This window comes from Mesocricetus auratus, unplaced genomic scaffold (assembly GCF_017639785.1).
Source record: "Mesocricetus auratus isolate SY011 unplaced genomic scaffold, BCM_Maur_2.0 Super-Scaffold_100014, whole genome shotgun sequence".
In the NCBI taxonomy this organism is placed as follows: Eukaryota; Metazoa; Chordata; class Mammalia; order Rodentia; family Cricetidae; genus Mesocricetus; species Mesocricetus auratus.
Window position 1 is genome coordinate 66742301 of NW_024429197.1, and position 19843 is coordinate 66762143.

At 39.5% G+C, this 19843-nt stretch overlaps 1 protein-coding gene across 1 annotated transcript in view; it reads left to right on the forward strand.

Annotated features, from left to right (window-relative positions):
- Positions 1-18970, forward strand: part of Megf9 (multiple EGF like domains 9) — a 107148-nt gene extending 88178 nt beyond the window's left edge. Inside the window, exons 4-6 of the mRNA XM_005075103.4 lie at positions 817-960; positions 11700-11969; positions 13810-18970. Coding sequence (XP_005075160.1) covers positions 817-960; positions 11700-11969; positions 13810-14261 — 866 coding nt within the window. The 3' untranslated portion in view covers positions 14262-18970. The remainder of the gene's footprint in view (positions 1-816; positions 961-11699; positions 11970-13809) is intronic.
- The last annotated feature ends 873 nt before the right edge of the window (positions 18971-19843 follow it).

Consider the following 19843-nt stretch of genomic DNA (forward strand, 5'->3'; position numbering starts at 1 on the left):
TGCTGTTGTCAGATTTGCATCTCCCTTGATCTCCATGCTCAAAGATCAATGTGCCATTCTTTAGTTTTCTTTTCAACCAGTGCTGTCTTTAAGATGCTTGTTTGTGTACATAGGTAGTTCATTATTTGACCATCAAATCCAAACTATGAAAGTGCCACAATTTATTTACTCTTCTATTAACATAACTTTTCTTTGTACAAAGTCTGTTTTTAGTGTGTAGCCAATTAACCAATAATGCAGATTGTGACTATAATCATGCACCCAACTTTTTTCTCATTAGAGACATTAAATTCATAGACAAGGCTAGTTCAGTAATTAATCAGGAAGGGTTGGAAGATGGCTCAGCAGTTAAAAGCACTTGTTTCTTGCCAGGTACCAGGTTGGGTTCCCAGCACCTGCACTGGGCAGCTCACAACCACCTGTAACTCCAGTTCAAAGAGCACCAGATCCCTCTTGTGCACTCTGAGGCACTTGCACATACATGGTGGGTAGAAACATAGTTAGGCAACTCATGCATATACACAGACAACTATTTTTAATTAGATGTATTTATTTTATTGTTTTATCATTTGAGTGTTTCCCCTGCATGTATGTGTGTGTGTTTGTGTGTGTGTGTGTGTGTTGTGCCTGGAGCTCAGGGAGGTCAGAAGAGGGTGGTTTCCCTCCATAAATATTTTTTCTTTACTTTTTTAAAATAACAAAATAGAAACCAAACACTACTCCTGTTATTTTTTCTGTATAGTTTTATGGTCTTCTTGTTGCAGGCAGGGTTTCTGAAAGTTCCTTAACACTGAAACAGTAATTTGATTCTTTTAGGTGCTTGTTTAAACTGCCAGGAAAATAGCAAAGGGGATCACTGTGAAGAATGCAGAGATGGATTTTATCAGAGTCCTGATGCTACTAAAGAATGCCGCCGCTGCCCTTGTTCAGCAGTGACTTCTACAGGCAATTGCACAATAGGTAAGGGCTTTTCTTCTAGGTCTTCACTTCCTTCAGCGAAGTACACTGCAGTGATGAATTGAGTTCTGTAGGATGTAAGTGAAAGTGGAGTATAAAAATCACAGCAATTTTCCTTTCTACAAATTTGCAATCAAATACTAATACATATATGAAATGTTAACCTCAAATGTCCTAATAGCCATCACTGTGCATGTATCTGACTTCTTTCATATAGCATATTTTCAAAGTTCACCTATATTTTAATATATATCAATAATGCATACCTTTTCTTGTTGAATTGTATAGATGCTACACTGTATTTATTCTTCCCTGAATAGATGAACATTCAACAGTTATCTAGTATAAGTAATGTTTCTATGAACATTTCTGTTCATGGTTTTGTGAATATAATACAGCCAGTACACCCCCAAGTCAGTGGTTGCTGGATGTTTTTCCTAATACTGGAGATTGAGCCTGGGAATTCATTTGTGTTAACTAGGTAAGCACTCTGCCTGTGAGCTGCATCACGCAGTGGATGTGTGGAAAAGTGTTTTGATTTCTCTGGGATATATAAGTAGGAGTGAAATTGGTATGTTGTATTTCAGCTCTTTTTTTTTTTTAATTTTATTTTCCAGTTTAAATTTAGATAAGAATCAAGGTTGCTTCACAAGTCAGTTCCAGGTCCCTCTCCCTTTCCCTCCCTTCCTCCCGTGCCCTCCCCTCACCCCCCAGTTATCCTCTCCTTTCTCCAGGGAGGGTGAGGCCCTCCATGGGGGTGTCCATAGTGTGTCATTTCATATAGGGCAGGGCCTAGACCCTTTCCCAAGAGTTCTGGGTGAGAGTGCACCTCACATTGTTCTATTGGAGTCCAAAGTCCGTGTGTATACTTGGGATGGGTACTGATCTGCTGCCCAAGGCTCAATAGATTCCCTAGGCCTCCTCACTGACACCCAGATTCAGGGGGTCTTGATCAGTCCCATGCTGGCTTCCCAGGCTAATGCCTGGGATTCAAGAGTTAACCTTTGTCTGGTCAGCTGTTTCTGGGGGTTAAACCAGCCCAGTCTTAAACCCTTTGATCATCAGTCCTCCCTCTCTGTTACTGGCTTTCTTGAGTTCAGCTCAGTACTTAACCAAGGAGTCTGCCACTTCTTCGATCAGCCACTAAATAAAGTTTCTGTTTCCCAGACTCTCTGGCCATAGGATTGTAGGCTGGCACTCCCCAGATCTATGTCTAAAATCCATATATGAGAGAGTACATGCCATGTTTCTCTTTTTGTGACTGGGTTACCTCACTCAGGATGGTTTCTTCTAGTGTCATCCATTTGCCTGCGAATCTCATGATTCCATTATTTTTTTCTGCTGAATAGTACTCCATTGTGTAGATGTACCACATTTTCTCTATCCACTCTTCAGGTGAGGGACATCTAGGTTGCTTCCACGTTCTGGCAATTACAAATAAAGCTGCTATGAACACAGTGGAACAGACCTCTTTGTTGTATGAATGGGCATCTTTTGGATATATGCCTAAGAGTGGAGTTGCTGGGTCTTGTGGTAGGTTTATTCCCATTTTTCTGAGGAATCTCCACACTGATTTCCAAAGTGGCTGAACCAGTTGGCACTCCCACCAGCAATGGAGGAGTGTCCCCCTTTCACCACATCCTCTCCAGCATAAATTGTCATTAGTGTTTTTGATTTTAGCCATTCTGACAGGGGTGAGATGGTATCTGAGAGTTGTTTTGATTTGCATTTCCTGGATGGCTAAGGATGTTGAGCACTTTCTCAAGTGCCTCTCAGCCATTTTAGACTCCTCTATTGAAAACTCTCTATTTAGTTCTGCAGCCCGTATTTCAGCTCTTTTTAACTCTGTGAGAAAGCATCAGATTGTTTTCCAAAATTAAACACCCCATTTTATGTTATTATTTGAGGTGGGGTGATACATGTGTAATGTGTATGAATTTTATGTTGTGTGGAAGGCAGAGATACACATCGCTTGTCTCCAGTCTCCCTCCACCCTATTTTTTAAGATTTTTAAAAATTATGTGTATATATGTGTGTCTGTGGAGAATTATGTGCATGTGAGTGTATTGCCTGCAGAGGTCAGAAGAGGTCATCCAGTTCCCTGGGGTCCCCAGAGGTGGAGTTACAGGTCATTGTGAGCTGCCCTGCATGGGTGCTGGGAACTGCAGTCTCTAAGAGCAGTGCTTGCTACTAATCACTGAGCTTGTTCTCTAGCACCCCTCTTCGTGGGGGCAAGATTTCTCAGTAAACATGAAACTCACTGATTTTGGGTTAGCTAGCTAGCAAGCTCCAGGGATCTACGGTTCTCTATCTTCCCAACAGAGATGGTTGAAACACTGTTGTAGTGTTTTCCAGGTGGTTTCTAGGGCCCTGAACTCAGGTTCACACGCTTGCACATCAGCAATTTACTGATAAAGCTTTCTCTAACCCCTACGTCATCATTATTAACAAGAATATATGATGATTCTGAATTGTCCACAGCCTCAACAACACTTAAGATCTTTTTTATACCTGTGGCCATCCTAAAAGATGTTAAATGGTATTGCATTGTGGTTTTAATTTGCCTGTCTCTGATAGCTAACTATATGTTTATTGACCACTTTTTTTTATTTCTTTTGAGCAAATACCTATTTTCTTTGTAATGTAACAAATAAAGCTTATCTGAAGATCAAAGTGCAGAGCTAAGCCACTAGTTAGCCACACACCTAAGCCTCTAGTTAACCATAAAGGACAGGCAGTGGTGACCTCACCTTTATTTAATCCCAGCACTCGGGAGACATAGGTAGATGGATCTCTGTTAGCTCAAGGCTACCCTGGACTACATGAGAGTGAATCAGTCTAAAAATTCACACCTTTGACCCCAGCACTTGGGATGACATACCTTTAATCCTAGCACTAAAGGGGAATATGAGGCAGGAGGAAACAGAATGCACTGCACTATGAGGAGCAATACAGTTCAGAGCAGTTTGAGGTTTGGTGGATCACCCCTTCGGTCTGAGCATTAGTAAAGGTGAGAACTCTGAAGTAGCTGACTGCTTTGTTTCTCTTATCTTCAGCTTTAACCCCAATATCTGTCTCTGGGTTTTTATTAGTCATGCTACATTTGGATCTTTTGTTCATCTTAAAACTATGGTATTTGTTAGTCTTTATGTTGATAGAGTTATAGATACAAATCACTTATCAGATGCTTGGTTGTAAGATATGAGGGTATAGCTACATGGGAGAACTCTTATTTAGCAAGTAGTGTAGGGAAAATGGGCCAGTCAAAGAGACACACCCTGAGCAGAGCCAAAGAAACACACTTTGGCCCTGCAACCAGAACCAAAGAACCAAAGAAATGTATCCTGACCTGGAAACCAGTGCCAAAAGAACACACTTTGTCCCTGGAATCAGAGCCAGTGATTGGAGCCAAATGGCTAAAAAGGACCAGAGAAAAAAAACACACTTTGGCCCTGAAACCAGAGCCAAATCTGATCCTAATCCTGTGCATAAAACTAACCAATCCTGGAGCAGAGCTCTAGCCAATCTGAGCTCAGCACTAAAATCGGACCAATCCCTACCCTGGAAAAACTTCCCCGTCCCCCCAAGAATCCCTATATAAACCCTGTGTATGTTCAGCTTGGCTGGTCCAGCTGCTTCCTTCCAATAAACCCCTTTGATAAGCTTTGGGTGAAGATCTTCTTTTGCAGGGGCTGCGGCAAAGGAGCAGAAGTGACCCTGGGCAGAGTAGAGCAAGCAGGGCTGTAACACTTTTGCCAGAGAAATCTTCCCTTTGCAGAGGGGAGTTGTTACACTCTGCTCTCTGTTCTCTGCTCTCCTCTCTTGGGGAGCAGAGCTGAACTGTAGCAACTCCCCTCCCCCTCCCCCCAGAAACCTCCTGCCGAACAAAACTGCTACACTGGGAGAACATCCCCAACTGGAAGACCCTGTCCTGCAGAGCGGATACACTGGGGAAGCCTTTCCCTGAGGCAAGTCTGTAAGCTACTAAGCTTACTGTGGCCTGTGTTAGTCCTTGGCTCCCCATCTCCAGGATACCTTTCTGTGTAACACTCAGTATTCTGTGACTCCCCAGTGCCAGAATACCTGACCCATCCCGATCTGCCTGAAACGCTTACAAGTAGGAGGTCCTAGGTTTGCTCTCTAGCATTATAAAATAGTTGAATAAAAAGGTTAAAAAAACAATAATTTGTAAATATTTTCAGTTAGTCCATGAATCAATATTTTACTTCCTTGATGTCCTTTTTTAAGTAATCTTTTCTCATTTTACATACTAATCCTAATTCTGACTCCCTCCCCTCTTCCTGCTTCCCCTACCTTCCTCCAACCCCACCCCCATCCACTCCTCAGAGGGTAAGGCTTCCCATGGGGAGTCAACAAAGTCTGACACATCTTGATGTCCTTTTAGCACAAAGTGTTGTTTATTCGTATCATTTCAGAGGCACTCAGTTTAATTTTCTTTTGTTATTTATGCTGGTTTAGAATTTCTCATGAGACAGTAGTCAAGATGTTAGTCAAGGCTGTAGTCAGTAGTCTGAAGGCTTAGTTGGAACTGTAGAATCTGCTTTCAATATGGCTTACCTCATATGACTTGCTAGGAGCAAAAAGATTCTGTTAGTCACCGTGCAAATTTCTTCATTAAGCTACTTATTGTCCTTGCAACATGGCAGCTGGCTTCCACCACAAGTGAATGATCTAAAAGAGGGCAAGATGGAAGCCACAGTGTATTCTATCATTTAGTTTCTAAAGCCATAGAAATGTTTCCGATGCCCCATTACTTACTCATACCTATCCTATCAGCTATGAACTTGTGATTACCAGGAGTAGGGGACATTTGAAAGACTCTGGAAAGTCAGTTGCTATACCTAATGATAGGAACTGGTACATTCCTCTTTTCATAGGAAGCTCTGATAATTCTTTCATTTATTTCACAAATAGTAATTAAGCACCTAGTACATGTTTGTCATTGTGATAGAGAAGGGCTCTGCTATTATCCCTGGGACTGGATTAGTTTCCCCTAATTTTTCCTAAATGAGATGATACTTTTATATAGCATACTTTGTTGTTTTTCACTATATGTGTATGTATATTAAACATTTAGGATGTTAAGACTATCATTTTGAGTCAGGAATATGAAAAATGTGTATTAATATTGGAATATGCATCAGCAATATCAGAATTCCAGAGCATACATATTGACATGCTGCTGGTGACAATTTAAGATTTAAGACTTTTATAGGATTTGTAAAGAACTTTGAATAAGTTATTGGTTCATCATGAATAACTTTTTTCCCTTTGCTTTTTCTTTTTTTAAATGTCAAAAGCAGTGGGAGGGATGCTTTACAAAAATGTATTTACTCCTACTTAATGTGCATTGGTGTTTTGCCAGGATGCATGTTTATGTAAAGGTTTCAGATCTTGGGATTACAGATAGTTGCAACCTGCCATGTGGGTGCTGGGAATTGAACTCTGATCCTCTAGAGCTCTTAACCACTGAGCCATCTCTCCAACCCCATGAGTAACATTTTTTAACATAGTGCTTTACTTCAGGTGTTGCTTTTCACTTGTTTGAGTAACTGACTGAATTCACTTTCATATGAAGAATTTAAAATGCAGGATTTCTCTGTAAAAAGAAAATCATGAGAGTTCGAGATGTAACCGCCATTGGGGTAGGAAGCCCGGAAACCTCTCCGAAAATGAAAAGCTGAGGATTCCTTCCAGACTTCTGTGGTTTGACGAACCAAGACCCCCGGAAGCAGTGGACCAGGTGTTCCAACTATTGAGACAGCTAAGATGATGCAGCTTTACAGACCCCGAAAAAACGGACTTATACAGGTTTCTGAGTTTTGTCATGATCCCCATGGTATGAACAGCGCCCCCTTCCAGCAGGAAGCAGTTTGGAATGAACGACGTCCCAATTCCCATCTTGTTTATAAATCTTTGTTTTCATTTAAATGGGATTGTTTATAATTGGCTAGTGATCACAGCCAATCTCTTTTAATGGTAAAAAGGGGAATTATGGTATGGGTATTGTTTTTCATTTATTGACACAAATTCAAGGTCAATTTTGTGATGTTTATATTTCTCCTCTTGATTAAGTATTGTGCTTATACTGATCTTTTAAAATGTAATGCATAATTGAATACAGATTATAGATAGTTACTTATAATAGTCAGAACTTATAGTTAGGTAAGTTAGGTTTTCTAGATAGATAGAGATGTATTTCAGACAGATAAACAGTCTTCAAACCTTTCAAAGACCTTCAGAAAATGGCATTTAAAATGGTTTAGGGTTTTTCTTGACAATGAGAAATGTCTGCTCCTGGCAGCACCAATTATGTCTGAGAGGAAGATGGGCATCAAAGAGACTCATTATGGAGTTTGCTTTCAACATGGCAAGATTAGCCATTTGGGCAAGAAACTGCTCTTGCCTAGACTGTTTGACTGTTGCTGTATAAACTGGACATGCAGGACCCACAGGAAAGTGAATGCTGAACTCAGTCTTACAGGGTTCCTGCTTCATGGAAGAGTCTATGAGACTTTCTGCAGGACAAAGAAAAATGACTGACAGACTGCCAATGCAGATGGACAGTTTGAAATTTCCTGCTTTGCTGAGAAGTGTTCCAGACACATTGTGGCCTATGGGCTGAAGATGGATGCCCCAACGTTACAGAGGAACTTCAGGTGACTGCCCAGGCAGTAAGATATCTCTGTCAATCCTAGTGTTTATATATTATCCTTCTGTGGTCTTTGATGGAGTTGAAGACAGATAGTTATAGTTTTCCTTAGTTATGATAAGAGATAAACTACATATAGAACTTTGGACTCACAAGGATGAGATGGATGATATTTTCTTTAAATCTTGCTAAAAGATTGTAACTATGTTCTTATTTGATAACTGTTCTGTTATACACAATTTGACTGTGTTAAAGTTAAGACCTTCTTTTTGTTTAAACAGAAAAGAGGAGATGCTGGGGAAGTCCTGTTATTTGCCTGTTATTTGTCAATAAAGTACTGTTGAGCCTATAGGAATCTAGATAGGTGGGGCTAGGAGTCCAGGAGGATTCTGGGAAGGAGAAACACAAGAGAGTTCGAGATGTAACCGCCATTGGGGTAGGAAGCCCGGAAACCTCTCCGGTAAGAGACATACTTAGATTAACAATTATGGGGTAATTACTTAAAGCAGAGCTAGCCTGTAAGAGACAAGCAAGGCCAACAGCTTTATAATTAAAAAAAGAAAGAAAAGAAAATCACTGTGAAAAGTAATGTGCTTGAAATCTTTTGTTCTTATATCTTTTCTAAATACTATATGCTCCACAAGGGTAGAGATGATGTCTATATATTTAATCATTTAATACCTGGTGTACTGTTAATGCCAGTAATGAATTTTGAATAATTAGAAAGAGATATAGCCATAATTCAGGGTAAAGTATGGTTATGTATGTAAAACTGGAGTTAGGAGAGCTTTGGCGAGACTTATATTGTCTACTGGGAAGTACAGAAATATCTTTATGGAACAGGTTATGTTTGAACAGGGACTTGAAAAATAAGGATTAGGACACTTAGAAATTTATCCATGTAAAGATAGTAGATCGCAGCCAGAGACTGAATTGTGATGAAAGTAATCCAATTAGGTATGCATGTATCTGTAGGGGTAGAAGGTTCTAAGTCAATTTGGTTTGATACTTTCAGAAATTATAGTTGGTTTTTATTACTCTTGACTCCGTGCCTTATACCCACCTCCCAAACAATCACAGGGAGACTTATTCTTCCTTATGAATTCCCAGCCTTAGCTTGGCATGTTTCTAGCCAGTTTTTCTTAAGTGAAATTATCCCATCTACCTTTTGCCTCTGCGGTTTACCTTTCTATATACCTTTCTTTACTTCTTACTTCATGGCTTGCTGTGTAGCTGGGTGGCTTGCTGTGTAGCTGGGTGGCTTGCTGGGTAGCTGGATGTCTGGCCCCTTGAGTCCTCCTCTCCTTCTTCTTTCATCTTGCTCCTCAGTCTTCTCCTTTTCTCCTTCTCTTTATTCTCTCTGCCTGCCAGCCCTCCCTCTATCTCTTTCCTGCCTAGATATTGGCTGTTCAGCTCTCTTTTAGACCAATCAGGTGTTTTAGGCAGACAAAGTAACACAGCTTCACATGAAAGAATGCAACACATCTTTGCATCATTACACAAATATTCCACAGCATAAATGAATGCAACACACCTTAAAATAATATTCCATAACAAGAGATCACTATGTCTAGTGCACAAACAACTTACAAATAGAGAGTAGTGATTCACTCTATACATAGTGGATGCACTAACAGGTTGTCTTAGGTAGGAATTCTATTACTGTGATAAACACCATTACCAAAAGCAACTTGGAAAGGAAGGGTTTATTTCATCTTAAAATTCCAGGTAACAGTCCATCTCTGGGCAAAGTCAGGGGAAGAACTCAAGCAGGGCATGAATCTGGAGGCCAGAAATGAAGCAGAAGCAATAGTGGAGTGCTGCTCACTGGCTTGCTCACCCTATCTTGCTCAAACTTCTTTTTCATAGCACCTAAGACCTCCAGTCAGGGGTAGCACCCCCTCAGTCAGCTAGGCCCTCCCACATCAATCACCAATCAATAAAATGCCCCAGTCTTGCCCATCGGCCAATCTAGTAGGGGCATTTTCTCAACTGAAGTGCCATTTTTTCAAATAACTGCTCTATGGCAAGTTGACATAAAACTAGCCAGCACAGAGGGAAACATTCTAAGCTAGTGAGGGAATTTTAGTGATAACCTCAGAAAGACTATGGTAGGAAGGATGTCTCAAGTAAAGACATTATTATCCCAGCTAGCAGTAGGGAAGAAGAGGCAGAAGGATCACAAGTTCAAGGCCAGCCTGGTCTACACAGTGAGGCACTCTCTTAAAAACAAACACATGAACAAAGGCACAGCAGGAATGTTAAAAATCACTGATGAGAGCACTTAGATGTGGCAGAAGCAAAGTGCAAGCAAGGAGGAATAAAACAGGAGGCAGGTGTGAGTCTCATGTCATGAGGTCCACAGGGTCTGAAATTAGAGAGGAATAAAACAGGAGGCAGGTGTGAGTCTCATGTCATGAGGTCCACAGGGTCTGAAATTAGAGAGGAAATACCCTTACAAGCCTTCATCTCAACCCCTCAATCGATTTTATCTAGAATTTTCCAAATGAGTTTGTGTGCTATAGTTGTTAACCATAAAAATGTAAAATATGGTACCATTGTGAGTTATAAGCTTCATGAAAACAAGAAGTATAAACCTTTTGTTGAGTATTTTTCCTACATATCATCTGTTGCAAGAGTTATGCATTCATTCAATTGTCACTGTTTTGTGCAAAGTAATTTAAGAATTTCTGATTTAAAATTGCTTACTTAAAATATGGAAAACCAAGGTTCTGAGTTTATTGACTTTTTTGATACCACACAGCCAACTGGGACTATAGATGCTGTTAAATTTGTTTATCACTCATGCAACTCTGTGGCTTATGCTCAAAACCCTTGACTTACACAGTGTGTACGACAAATTATGGATTGTTTCTCAAATGAAAGTCACTTTTCAATCAGAATCAGAGATGAGGTACCTTGCTGCAGCTTTCATGATCCTTGTAATTACTCTTTCTGGAGTGAATTCACTATGTAAGATGAAATTATGCAAGTAGCAAACATTTATTGAACAAATACTGTGTCAGACACTAGGAAAAGATTAAAGGTAAAGATGGAACACAAGTAGCTTATAGTGTGATGGGCGAGATAGACAACTAATCCAATTATTACTAATTAGAAGTTATGACTGAGTCACCACACACACACACACACACACACACACACACACACACACCGTCAACCAACCCAGCCAGGGGAAACAGACAGGACAGCAGTGAGTATGGGCGGGGACAAAGGCTGTTTCTGAGCCACTTTCAATTTGATTGGTAAGAACACCTGGGAGAATATTAGTGGACAGCTCGATTATTGGGAGAGGGCAAGGGCCAGTTACCTAAGAGGAATGGTCTGTTGGGTCCATGCAGTTATTTATTATTGGTTGGGGTAAGAACATCAAGTGTTAGTCATTTGCATACTCAGGGGCAACAGGGGCCAGGGGAAGGAATCTTGTAAGGTCACATAGAAGTCCAGTCCAGGATATTTAGGTGGTCAGATAAGCAGCCACCACACACTGTAGCCTTAGAGACCTGTGAGCTCATCAGTTGCTATGTGCATTGGGCATGTCTGCACTTGGCAAAGCCTGTTAGGGTGGGGATGGGGAGGTAAGGAGGTAGCATGACAGGTGATTCAGTGGGTAAAGATACAGACCAGCAAAACTGACAACCTGAGTTGATCTCTAGACCCACATAGTGAATGTAAAGGACTCCAGCAAGGAAGGTGTCTTCTGGCATACATATGTATATTGTTGCCCAAGTGCATAGTTACGTGTGTATACACACACACACACACACAGAAACTACTTAAATGGCAACATATAACAGTTGAGACATCTGGTAGAAGCATATTTCTTTTACCCTCTACTTCAGTGTGCTTTTTGGACAGGCCCATCATTCCTTCAATATGCTGAAAAGTTAATAATCTATCTAGAATATTGCTTCTGAGTATCTCTTAACTTTGAGTGAGAGATAATACCACAGAGGATTTGTAAAAACTATTGGAGGGCAAATAATTTACTATTTTTTAATGGAGCTTGAAACTTTACTAAATTATTTTGATGTTCTTTCTATTTTAGAATCTGGTGAATTGGAGCCTACCTGTGCCCAGTGTAAAGATGGTTACACAGGACAGAACTGTAATAAATGTGAAAATGGCTACTACAATTCTGACAGTATCTGCACACGGTGCGAATGCCATGGCCATGTGGACCCAACTACAACTCCAAAGATTTGCAAGCCCGAGAGTGGTGAGTGCATCAATTGCCTCCATAACACCACTGGATTCTGGTGCGAGAACTGCCTAGAAGGTTATATTCGAGACCTCCAGAGAAACTGCATCAAGCAAGGTAAAACTCTCCCTAAGATTACACATTTAGTATCTAATGCCAGCATTGATGTTTCTAGAGAGCTACCGTTAGCTTTGTGAACCTTCCAGTCCCACCAGAGGAGTTTCTAAGAATAAGTTTTGGTAGGTATTTGCCTAAAGAGGTTGCTTTCCCATCCTGATTGTCTCCTGACACTACAGCATCAACTCCAGAAATATGAAGACTAAGACAAAGTCGGCGACACAACAGTGAGACTGAGTGTGCTCGTGTTTCCCTTCTTCTAGCTGTCTGTTGTAACTGAAAGGTCCTGTCATCTCTTTTCCTTTGCTTCTTGATGCATCATTTCCATGATCATCAAAGGCCTTTTCAGGGAAGGACCTGTGGTCTGCTTAGAAGTCCCATCTGGGAAACTAGAGTTCATTCTAGCCCTTCACACTTTAAGCTGACTTGTCTCTCTCTCTCTGGTATATGAAATCTTATTAATATTCCCTTTGATTTTTAAAAGGAAATGCCATTCATATGATAGAATGTTTCTTGTAGAGGGATTCAGTGAGGATTTAGAAAGGTTAAGAATTCAGGAGAAGAGGGCTGGAGAGATGGCTCAGAGGTTGAGAGCACTGACCGCTCTTCCAGAGGTCCTGAGTTCAATTCCCAGCAACCACATGGTGGCTCACAACCATCTACAATTCAATCTGGTGCCCTCTTCTGGCAGAACACTGTATGTATAATAAATAAATAAATAAATCTTTAAAAAAAAAGAATTCAGGAGAAGCTAGGGATATTTAGGGATTATTAGAATACAGACAGGTTAGACCCTGCTCTTGTATACACTCCCCCTTCTGATATTCTAATGCACACTGAGCTGAGGTACAGTTGGTCTGTGGCCTGTAACATCTTTCTGCCATATTCTTGATGTTCACATTGTAGTGATCATATTGAACCACATCACGAGCTAGAAATTCTGTCACTCTGCATTCCACCATGTGGGAGGCATACCTTGTCCAGACCAGTAAGTACCAAGAAGACAGACTGATGGTTCTTGTTAGCCAGGAATACAAACGTTGCCTGCTAATTGATGTAGTGGACTGTGGTGATGGATAATAAGTTATTTTTATAATAATTTTATTGAGTACCTATAATGTTCATTGACGTCTTCCCAAGAACTCTGTGAAGCAGACATTATTGCTCATGTTTAACTGAAAGATATAAAATTCTAAGAGATTGAATTACCTGTAGCAATACAGTCCTAACGCAGTCCAAACCTTTCATCCTTTCATTGAGCTATGCTGTTGAGTAGAAGTATAGAATGTAGTTCCGTGCTTATAAAATACTTCAAATACACACAAAGTGAGAACTCTACATGTGGAATTAAAGGAAAGCTCTTTTCTCTTTTGGCTGAATGAACCCTGAGCATTTAAATTCCTTTTTTTAGATTTTTATACTTCCTTTGAGGAGAATTTTACCTTCATGAAATGCCATCAGATTTATTGGATATATTTTAGGGCAAATAATAGTCATTTTACCATGTGATTTAGAACACATTTACTGCCTTTACAGAAATGTCTGTAATTATCAATGAATAAGGAAAAAGGGAAAACTCCTGTGCTAGAATCTTCCTCAAGTTTCAATATGGATGTTATACATATTGGAGAATAAACCTATATGTAATAAGTGCGCTTTCCAGGCCCCATATCTTATCATTACATTTATTTAAAAATTATTTTTAACTTGCATTACTGTAAGCAGACTACCATGTCAACATCCTACTTAACTTCCACTCTCATGTGTATTTCTTTTATTGTTTCTCAAAACTAGATAATTTTGTCGTTTACATTTCATTGTTTTTTTTTTTTATTTTCAGAAGTTATTGTTCCAACTCCTGAAGGTTCTACCATTTTGGTTTCCAATGCCTCTTTGACCACATCAGTGCCCACCCCTGTTATAAATAGTACATTTGCCCCCACAACCCTGCAGACTATCTTTTCAGTAAGCTCTTCTGAAAACAGCACCTCAGCTCTTGCTGACGTATCATGGACCCAGTTTAACATCATCATTTTGACAGTCATCATCATTGTGGTAGTGCTGCTAATGGGATTCGTAGGAGCTGTGTATATGTACAGAGAGTACCAAAACCGGAAACTCAATGCTCCCTTTTGGACCATCGAGCTGAAAGAAGACAATATCAGTTTCAGCAGCTACCATGACAGCATCCCCAATGCAGATGTGTCAGGATTGTTGGAGGATGATGGCAATGAAGTGGCCCCCAATGGACAGCTGACCCTGACGACACCCATTCATAATTACAAAGCTTAAGGAGATGAACTGTCCTCTTGGATTGTCAGAACGCAGTGCTCACTAAAATGCATCTGCCCCCCAGCCACACATGACCTGGGTAGAGTTTACTGAGAAAGGCATCATGCAAGTGAGCTGTTCAGGTACATACTGTAGTGCGCTTAGCCTATCTATTGCTCTTAATTCCCCATGAAGATCTGAAGCATTCATCATCATTGAGGACATGAAGTAAAGTATATTTTTGTAGCAAACCACATGTGTGTATGGAAAGACTGAATCCCACACAGTAGCCCAAGTCTACCCAGCTTCTCAAAGGACTGCTGGGAAAGTGTTCATCTCACCAGCCTCGACAGAATGTTGATGTGGAGAGGCAAGAATGATAGAAGACTTCATCTCCATTTTGGAAACATATTTTTAAGAGAGAGGCAGGGATTATGTTCATGTTCATTTTACTGTACTGAAAGCTATATATAACTGAGGACAAGCTGGTTTCTAGGATATACCACACTAAACAGTCTTGGCTCTGTGTAGACTAAGGGCAGAAAAGTCCCAAGAGGATCTGTAGAAGGGCTTGGCTTTCCTCCCACAAGTCTCCTTCAAGGATGGGATTAAAGCACAAGATAAGCCTCTGTGGTGAGAGGTCAGGTGCAGCTCCAGAGAACAGAAAGATGATGGTCCTCCTTAGGGGGACTCCTGTCTCTAAAGAAACAAGGTGTACATAGTTAATGTAGCATATCTGTTCAACGTTGTACTTGTATCTATTTGTAAAAAGATCATGTCCTATTTTATCATCTAGACTTTATTTGTATAGCAGCTAATGGTGTTGTAAAAAGAAGATAATGGAAATTGGTTAAAATACTGTAAAATAGGTGGCAATATTGCTAGAGCTGGGACTCTGGTGAGCATCATTCATTTTTAGTCCCTATTTGGACACTGTTGAAATTTATAAGAGGTCAAATGTTTCTAACCTTTCCTCTCTAAACTTAGAGTCATATGCTTTTTGACTTATCATAGATTCAAGCAATAGATTTGAAGTCTGTAATTATTAAACTGGGACACAGGCTGCATTCTTAAGACATTCACCTAATTAGCCCACTCTGTGTGTTTTACATTGCTCAGTGTAAACATCCTCAGAAAAAGACTTCTTTCCTGAATGTAAAAGACAGTCTTCCAAATGATAGAAATTTTAAATTAAAAAAAAAAAAAGAAAAGCCATTGCATTACTTGGGGCCCCTCATTTTTATGCCCATGAAATATTTATGTGCCTCCCATAACCTCCAAAATAAAAGCCTCTGGCATTTGAGCATAACCTGTCACCCACGAATCATGAGGCATGTTTGGCTTCTTCAGTGCTAGAATTTATCCATCTTCTTGTCTGGGCAGAGGGTTACTCTGATTGAGTGTGCATTTAGGCCTTGCATTTTATGCCATTTTCCTCTGAGGCCCAGTAATGCTGTTTTCATCTGTTATGCATCAACAGGTTGTGGATTAAGCAAGTCAAGAAAGGTGGCCCAGACTATGACTTGGTTAGGGAAAAGCAAAACAAAGACTAGACCTAGGAAATTCAGACTTAACTTCCTCAGAGAAGTTTGTTCATCCTCTGTAGGAGACCCCACCTTTTTCTCAGGGTTTGGAAATGACTGTAGACTAGAGGATCCGTAGATAACCTGAGGGTGCTCTGCATATGTGGCTGTCTTTATTAAAGTAAACATTGCATCTCATTGTACTGAAACAACTTCTACGTGGCTGATTGTTCACCTAGCAGGAGTCTATGGGTTTAATCCAAGAATTACAGAATAGATCAGTGTATTTTTTGTTCTTTGTCATTTACAAAACACTTTTCCATGTGTGTTCTTTGATTCTCACCATAGCATCCTAAGGAAGTAGTCTTGTACCCATTTTATACATGAAGAAACTGAGGCACAGAGAGGCTAGATCATTCAGGGCTATACAACACACACACACACACACACACACATCATTTTTATGCTTGGAATTAATTCTCACCTCTCTAGTACAGTCATTTGGCTATGAGATAACATAAAAATCTACTAGCCATGGGCCCTAGAAGGCTGGAGTGAGATTGTGTGTGTGTGTGTGTGTGTGTGTGTGTGTGTGTGTGTGTGTGTGTGATTTATGTGATTTGCAGGTACTATTCAGGTCCACATAGCTACAGATGACTTTGTGGAAAGAACACAGGAGGATTTCTATCTAAAGTCAGAATTAAGGATAAAAAGGCAAAACTGCCAATTTGAGTTCATTAAAATGAATTAATTCCTGTAATGGGGGTGGGGGTTGCTTTCCCTAGCAGTTATCAGACAGGTGTGTATCAACTGCATCACACAATTCCAAAGCATTGTGCACAGCAATTGTGTCCTTGATACTCCATCTGTTGCCAAAAATAAAGGTAAAGAGATAAAATCCAAACATGTTTACCCAATAAATAAAGAAGGAATGTTTGTAGCAGACTAAGAGCCTAATAGTCAAGATTCCAGTTAAATAGCGTTCTTGAAACAGATTTTAAAAGAAAACACAGAAATTAAACCACAAAAAAATTGTTTATCAAGTATGGATCCTAGGTCATGTTAATTTTTCACAGTTATGAAAAAGTGTAGCCTTAAATAACATTATTTAGTGACCCCATGATTCTGCTTCTACAAATAGTTTTGCTCTAAAGATCAACCATGCGGCAATTGTCTCTTGTAATTAGAGCAGAAAACCATTGTAAAATACAATGCAGGGTTTTCATTTTCTGAAGACATCACCATCCAGCACCAGGCATCCTCTAGGAAGTCTAGTGTTTGAACAGTGTTTGTCTAAGTATTAACGACATGTTCTTTTTATTTTTTTATTTTTTTATTTTTTGGTTTTACGAGACAGGGTTTCTCTGCTTTGGAGGCTGTCGGTCCAGCCTGGCCTCGAACTCACAGAGTGCTGGGATTAAAGGCGTGCGCCACCACCGCCCGGCTCAACATGTTCTTTTTAAAGTATAATACCTATGTGAACTTGACTGAGAAATAACCATCACTGCTATGAATGAATTGATGCTTCTTGCATCTTCATTAGCTCACCCCAGTAAGCCCTACGCACTTCTGATAGGTGGATGTTGTAGTCAGTGTCAAGCATGTCTTTGACCTCCCTATCACTACCACCCTTCACACTACTTTCCAGCACTTTCCTTATTTACAGTCTTTCCAATTATAGAAAAGGCAAAAGGATAGTAAAATCTCTTGTTCAATTGAACATTCTGTGGACTCAGTGCATTATTTTTCCCAGGGATGCTTGGATTTTAAGAGAGGGCAACAGGGCAGACATGGACTAGGAGGATAAGGTTTTTGTTTTGTTTTTCTTAACAAGGTTATCCAAGTCCCCAAATCATATTGCTATTCTCTAGTTCTAATATTTCCAGAACCATTAATCATCAAAGCAATACTGACTTGCTAGTTAATTAGGCTTATCTGATCATCAAGATGTTGTGTTTTGAAAGATGAGAGACAGAGCTTGATTACTGACCATTCATCCTGGTCCTATGCGTTTTAATTTGTTATGCTTGTATACATAAAGATTGATTCTAAATGACTGTCCTTGGCTTCTTATATTTTGAAGTAGTATGTGGATAGGAGTTGAGTTTCTGTAGTTCTCAAGGAAATTTCTCTGAAAAAAATATTCAGAATGTTAAAAAAAAAAACCAGTGCAATCTTTAGGGCAACAGAAGTCTCATCCATACATGTAGATACACACACACACACACACACACACACACACACACACACACACACACACACCACAAAACAAAACAAGAACAAAACCCTTTAGTCTGTTGCTGTTTTTCACAGCAAGTGGTTTAGGAGCTGAAATGGTTTGGTGTCTATGTTCAGGGTTGGGGGAGTTGATAGAAGGCTAATTCAGTGTTCTCTTTCACTCTGAGCCAAAGACTGTGCCATGGGGAGAAGCAAGAAAAATGATTATCAGTCTGAAGAAGTCAAATAATATCAAATGGCTAAAGTTATGGATCATTAAAATGTCAGTGGTTTTAATAATAATTTTTCAAAGGCATTGGGGATGTTGCTTATTACTTATGCATATGCAGAAACCGCAGCAGCCCTGGAGTGAGCCCAGAGCTTCAGATTCAAGCTAACCCAAAGTTAAGTGACTTCTAGTCAACTTTTAATGCTAGGCACAAGCACTCTGTACTCCTAAATTTCAGCCTAACCAATTAGGGAATGTTTCTAAAACATTAAACTTGTATTTATGTCACTAAAATCCTAACCCAAAATTTAAAAACATGTCTCATGTATGTACTGTATTAGGTTTCATGATGCATTTCTAAATTTGTTTATGATTTGAATATATGAAAGAATTTATACAAGAGTGTTATTTAAAACTATTAATAAATGTATATAATTTGTACCTATTGTAGATTTGTTTCACTTTTTTATGTAGAAATAGATTTTAGAAGTCTTCAGGTAAGTGCTGAAGGTCACTTCTCGGCTCACTTCATGGAAGTCTTTGAATCTTTCATGTACTGAAAGGAGTGACTACCCCTTGGGGAGAAGATACCATGTGGGACAGTTCCTTCTCTTAAAGCAAATTTATACCAGAGATGAAAATATATATTAAAATATATTATTGGGCTAGGGATAGGGCTTAGTTGTAAGACACTTGCATATTTTGCACAAGTCTCCAGGTTCCATCCCCAGCACTTCAAATAAACAAACAATACCAAACTATTTTTGTTTATGCTGTTTTCTGTCCTCTGTGCCATTCCCTGCGATTTCTATCGATTGTATTGAGATTGAGTCCCTTTGAATTTCTGACTTGCACATGGGAAGACTTTCTGACCTCTGGAAGTGAACACATTCTAGGTTTATTAGGTAACCCCTAACAAGATTGCATCTTTCTATTATTTCAAGGTTCCCTTGAAGAGGCTGTTTTGACAGTTAAGACACCGTCTGCTTATCCCATTAAACATCCATGGGGTGTTTTGAAAAGAGGCTGCAAGAAGTCTGTCATTTCTTCATACTGAGAACTTTATAACCTTGAATCAATTTATTCTACCTCAACTGTTCATGATAGCTCACACCTGTGATCCCAGCCCTCAAAGTGAAGGCAGGAAGTCAAGAGTTCAGGGTCACCCTGCCTATATAGTGAATTCTAGTTCAGGCTACGCAACATGAGACTATCTTTAAAAGAAATTATATTTTCAGTTATTAGATTGGAATTTTAAAACATAGTTTCCTGTCCTTAACTTTACTGTGTGATGCATATAAAATGGGTATTTTAGTGGAACAGAATAATTATGCCAACAAGCTAAACTAAGTTTTTAAGAGGAAAAAATGTATACAAACTCAGCACACTAGAACAAATATCATTAAAACTATAAAGTATTTTTATGCTGGTGAAAGTCTTTAAAGACATCTCCTTTGCTTATCACAACTGATTTTATTAATTTCTGCAGGAAAGTAAGACATGTTCCAAAAAATCAAATGCTCTACTGTAATTAAACTGTGAAGGCAATTGTAAATAAAACCATTGTAATTAGTTTTCTTTTATTGGTTTTTCTTATGGTGCTGGACATGAGGCCCTGGGTCTTATACACGATA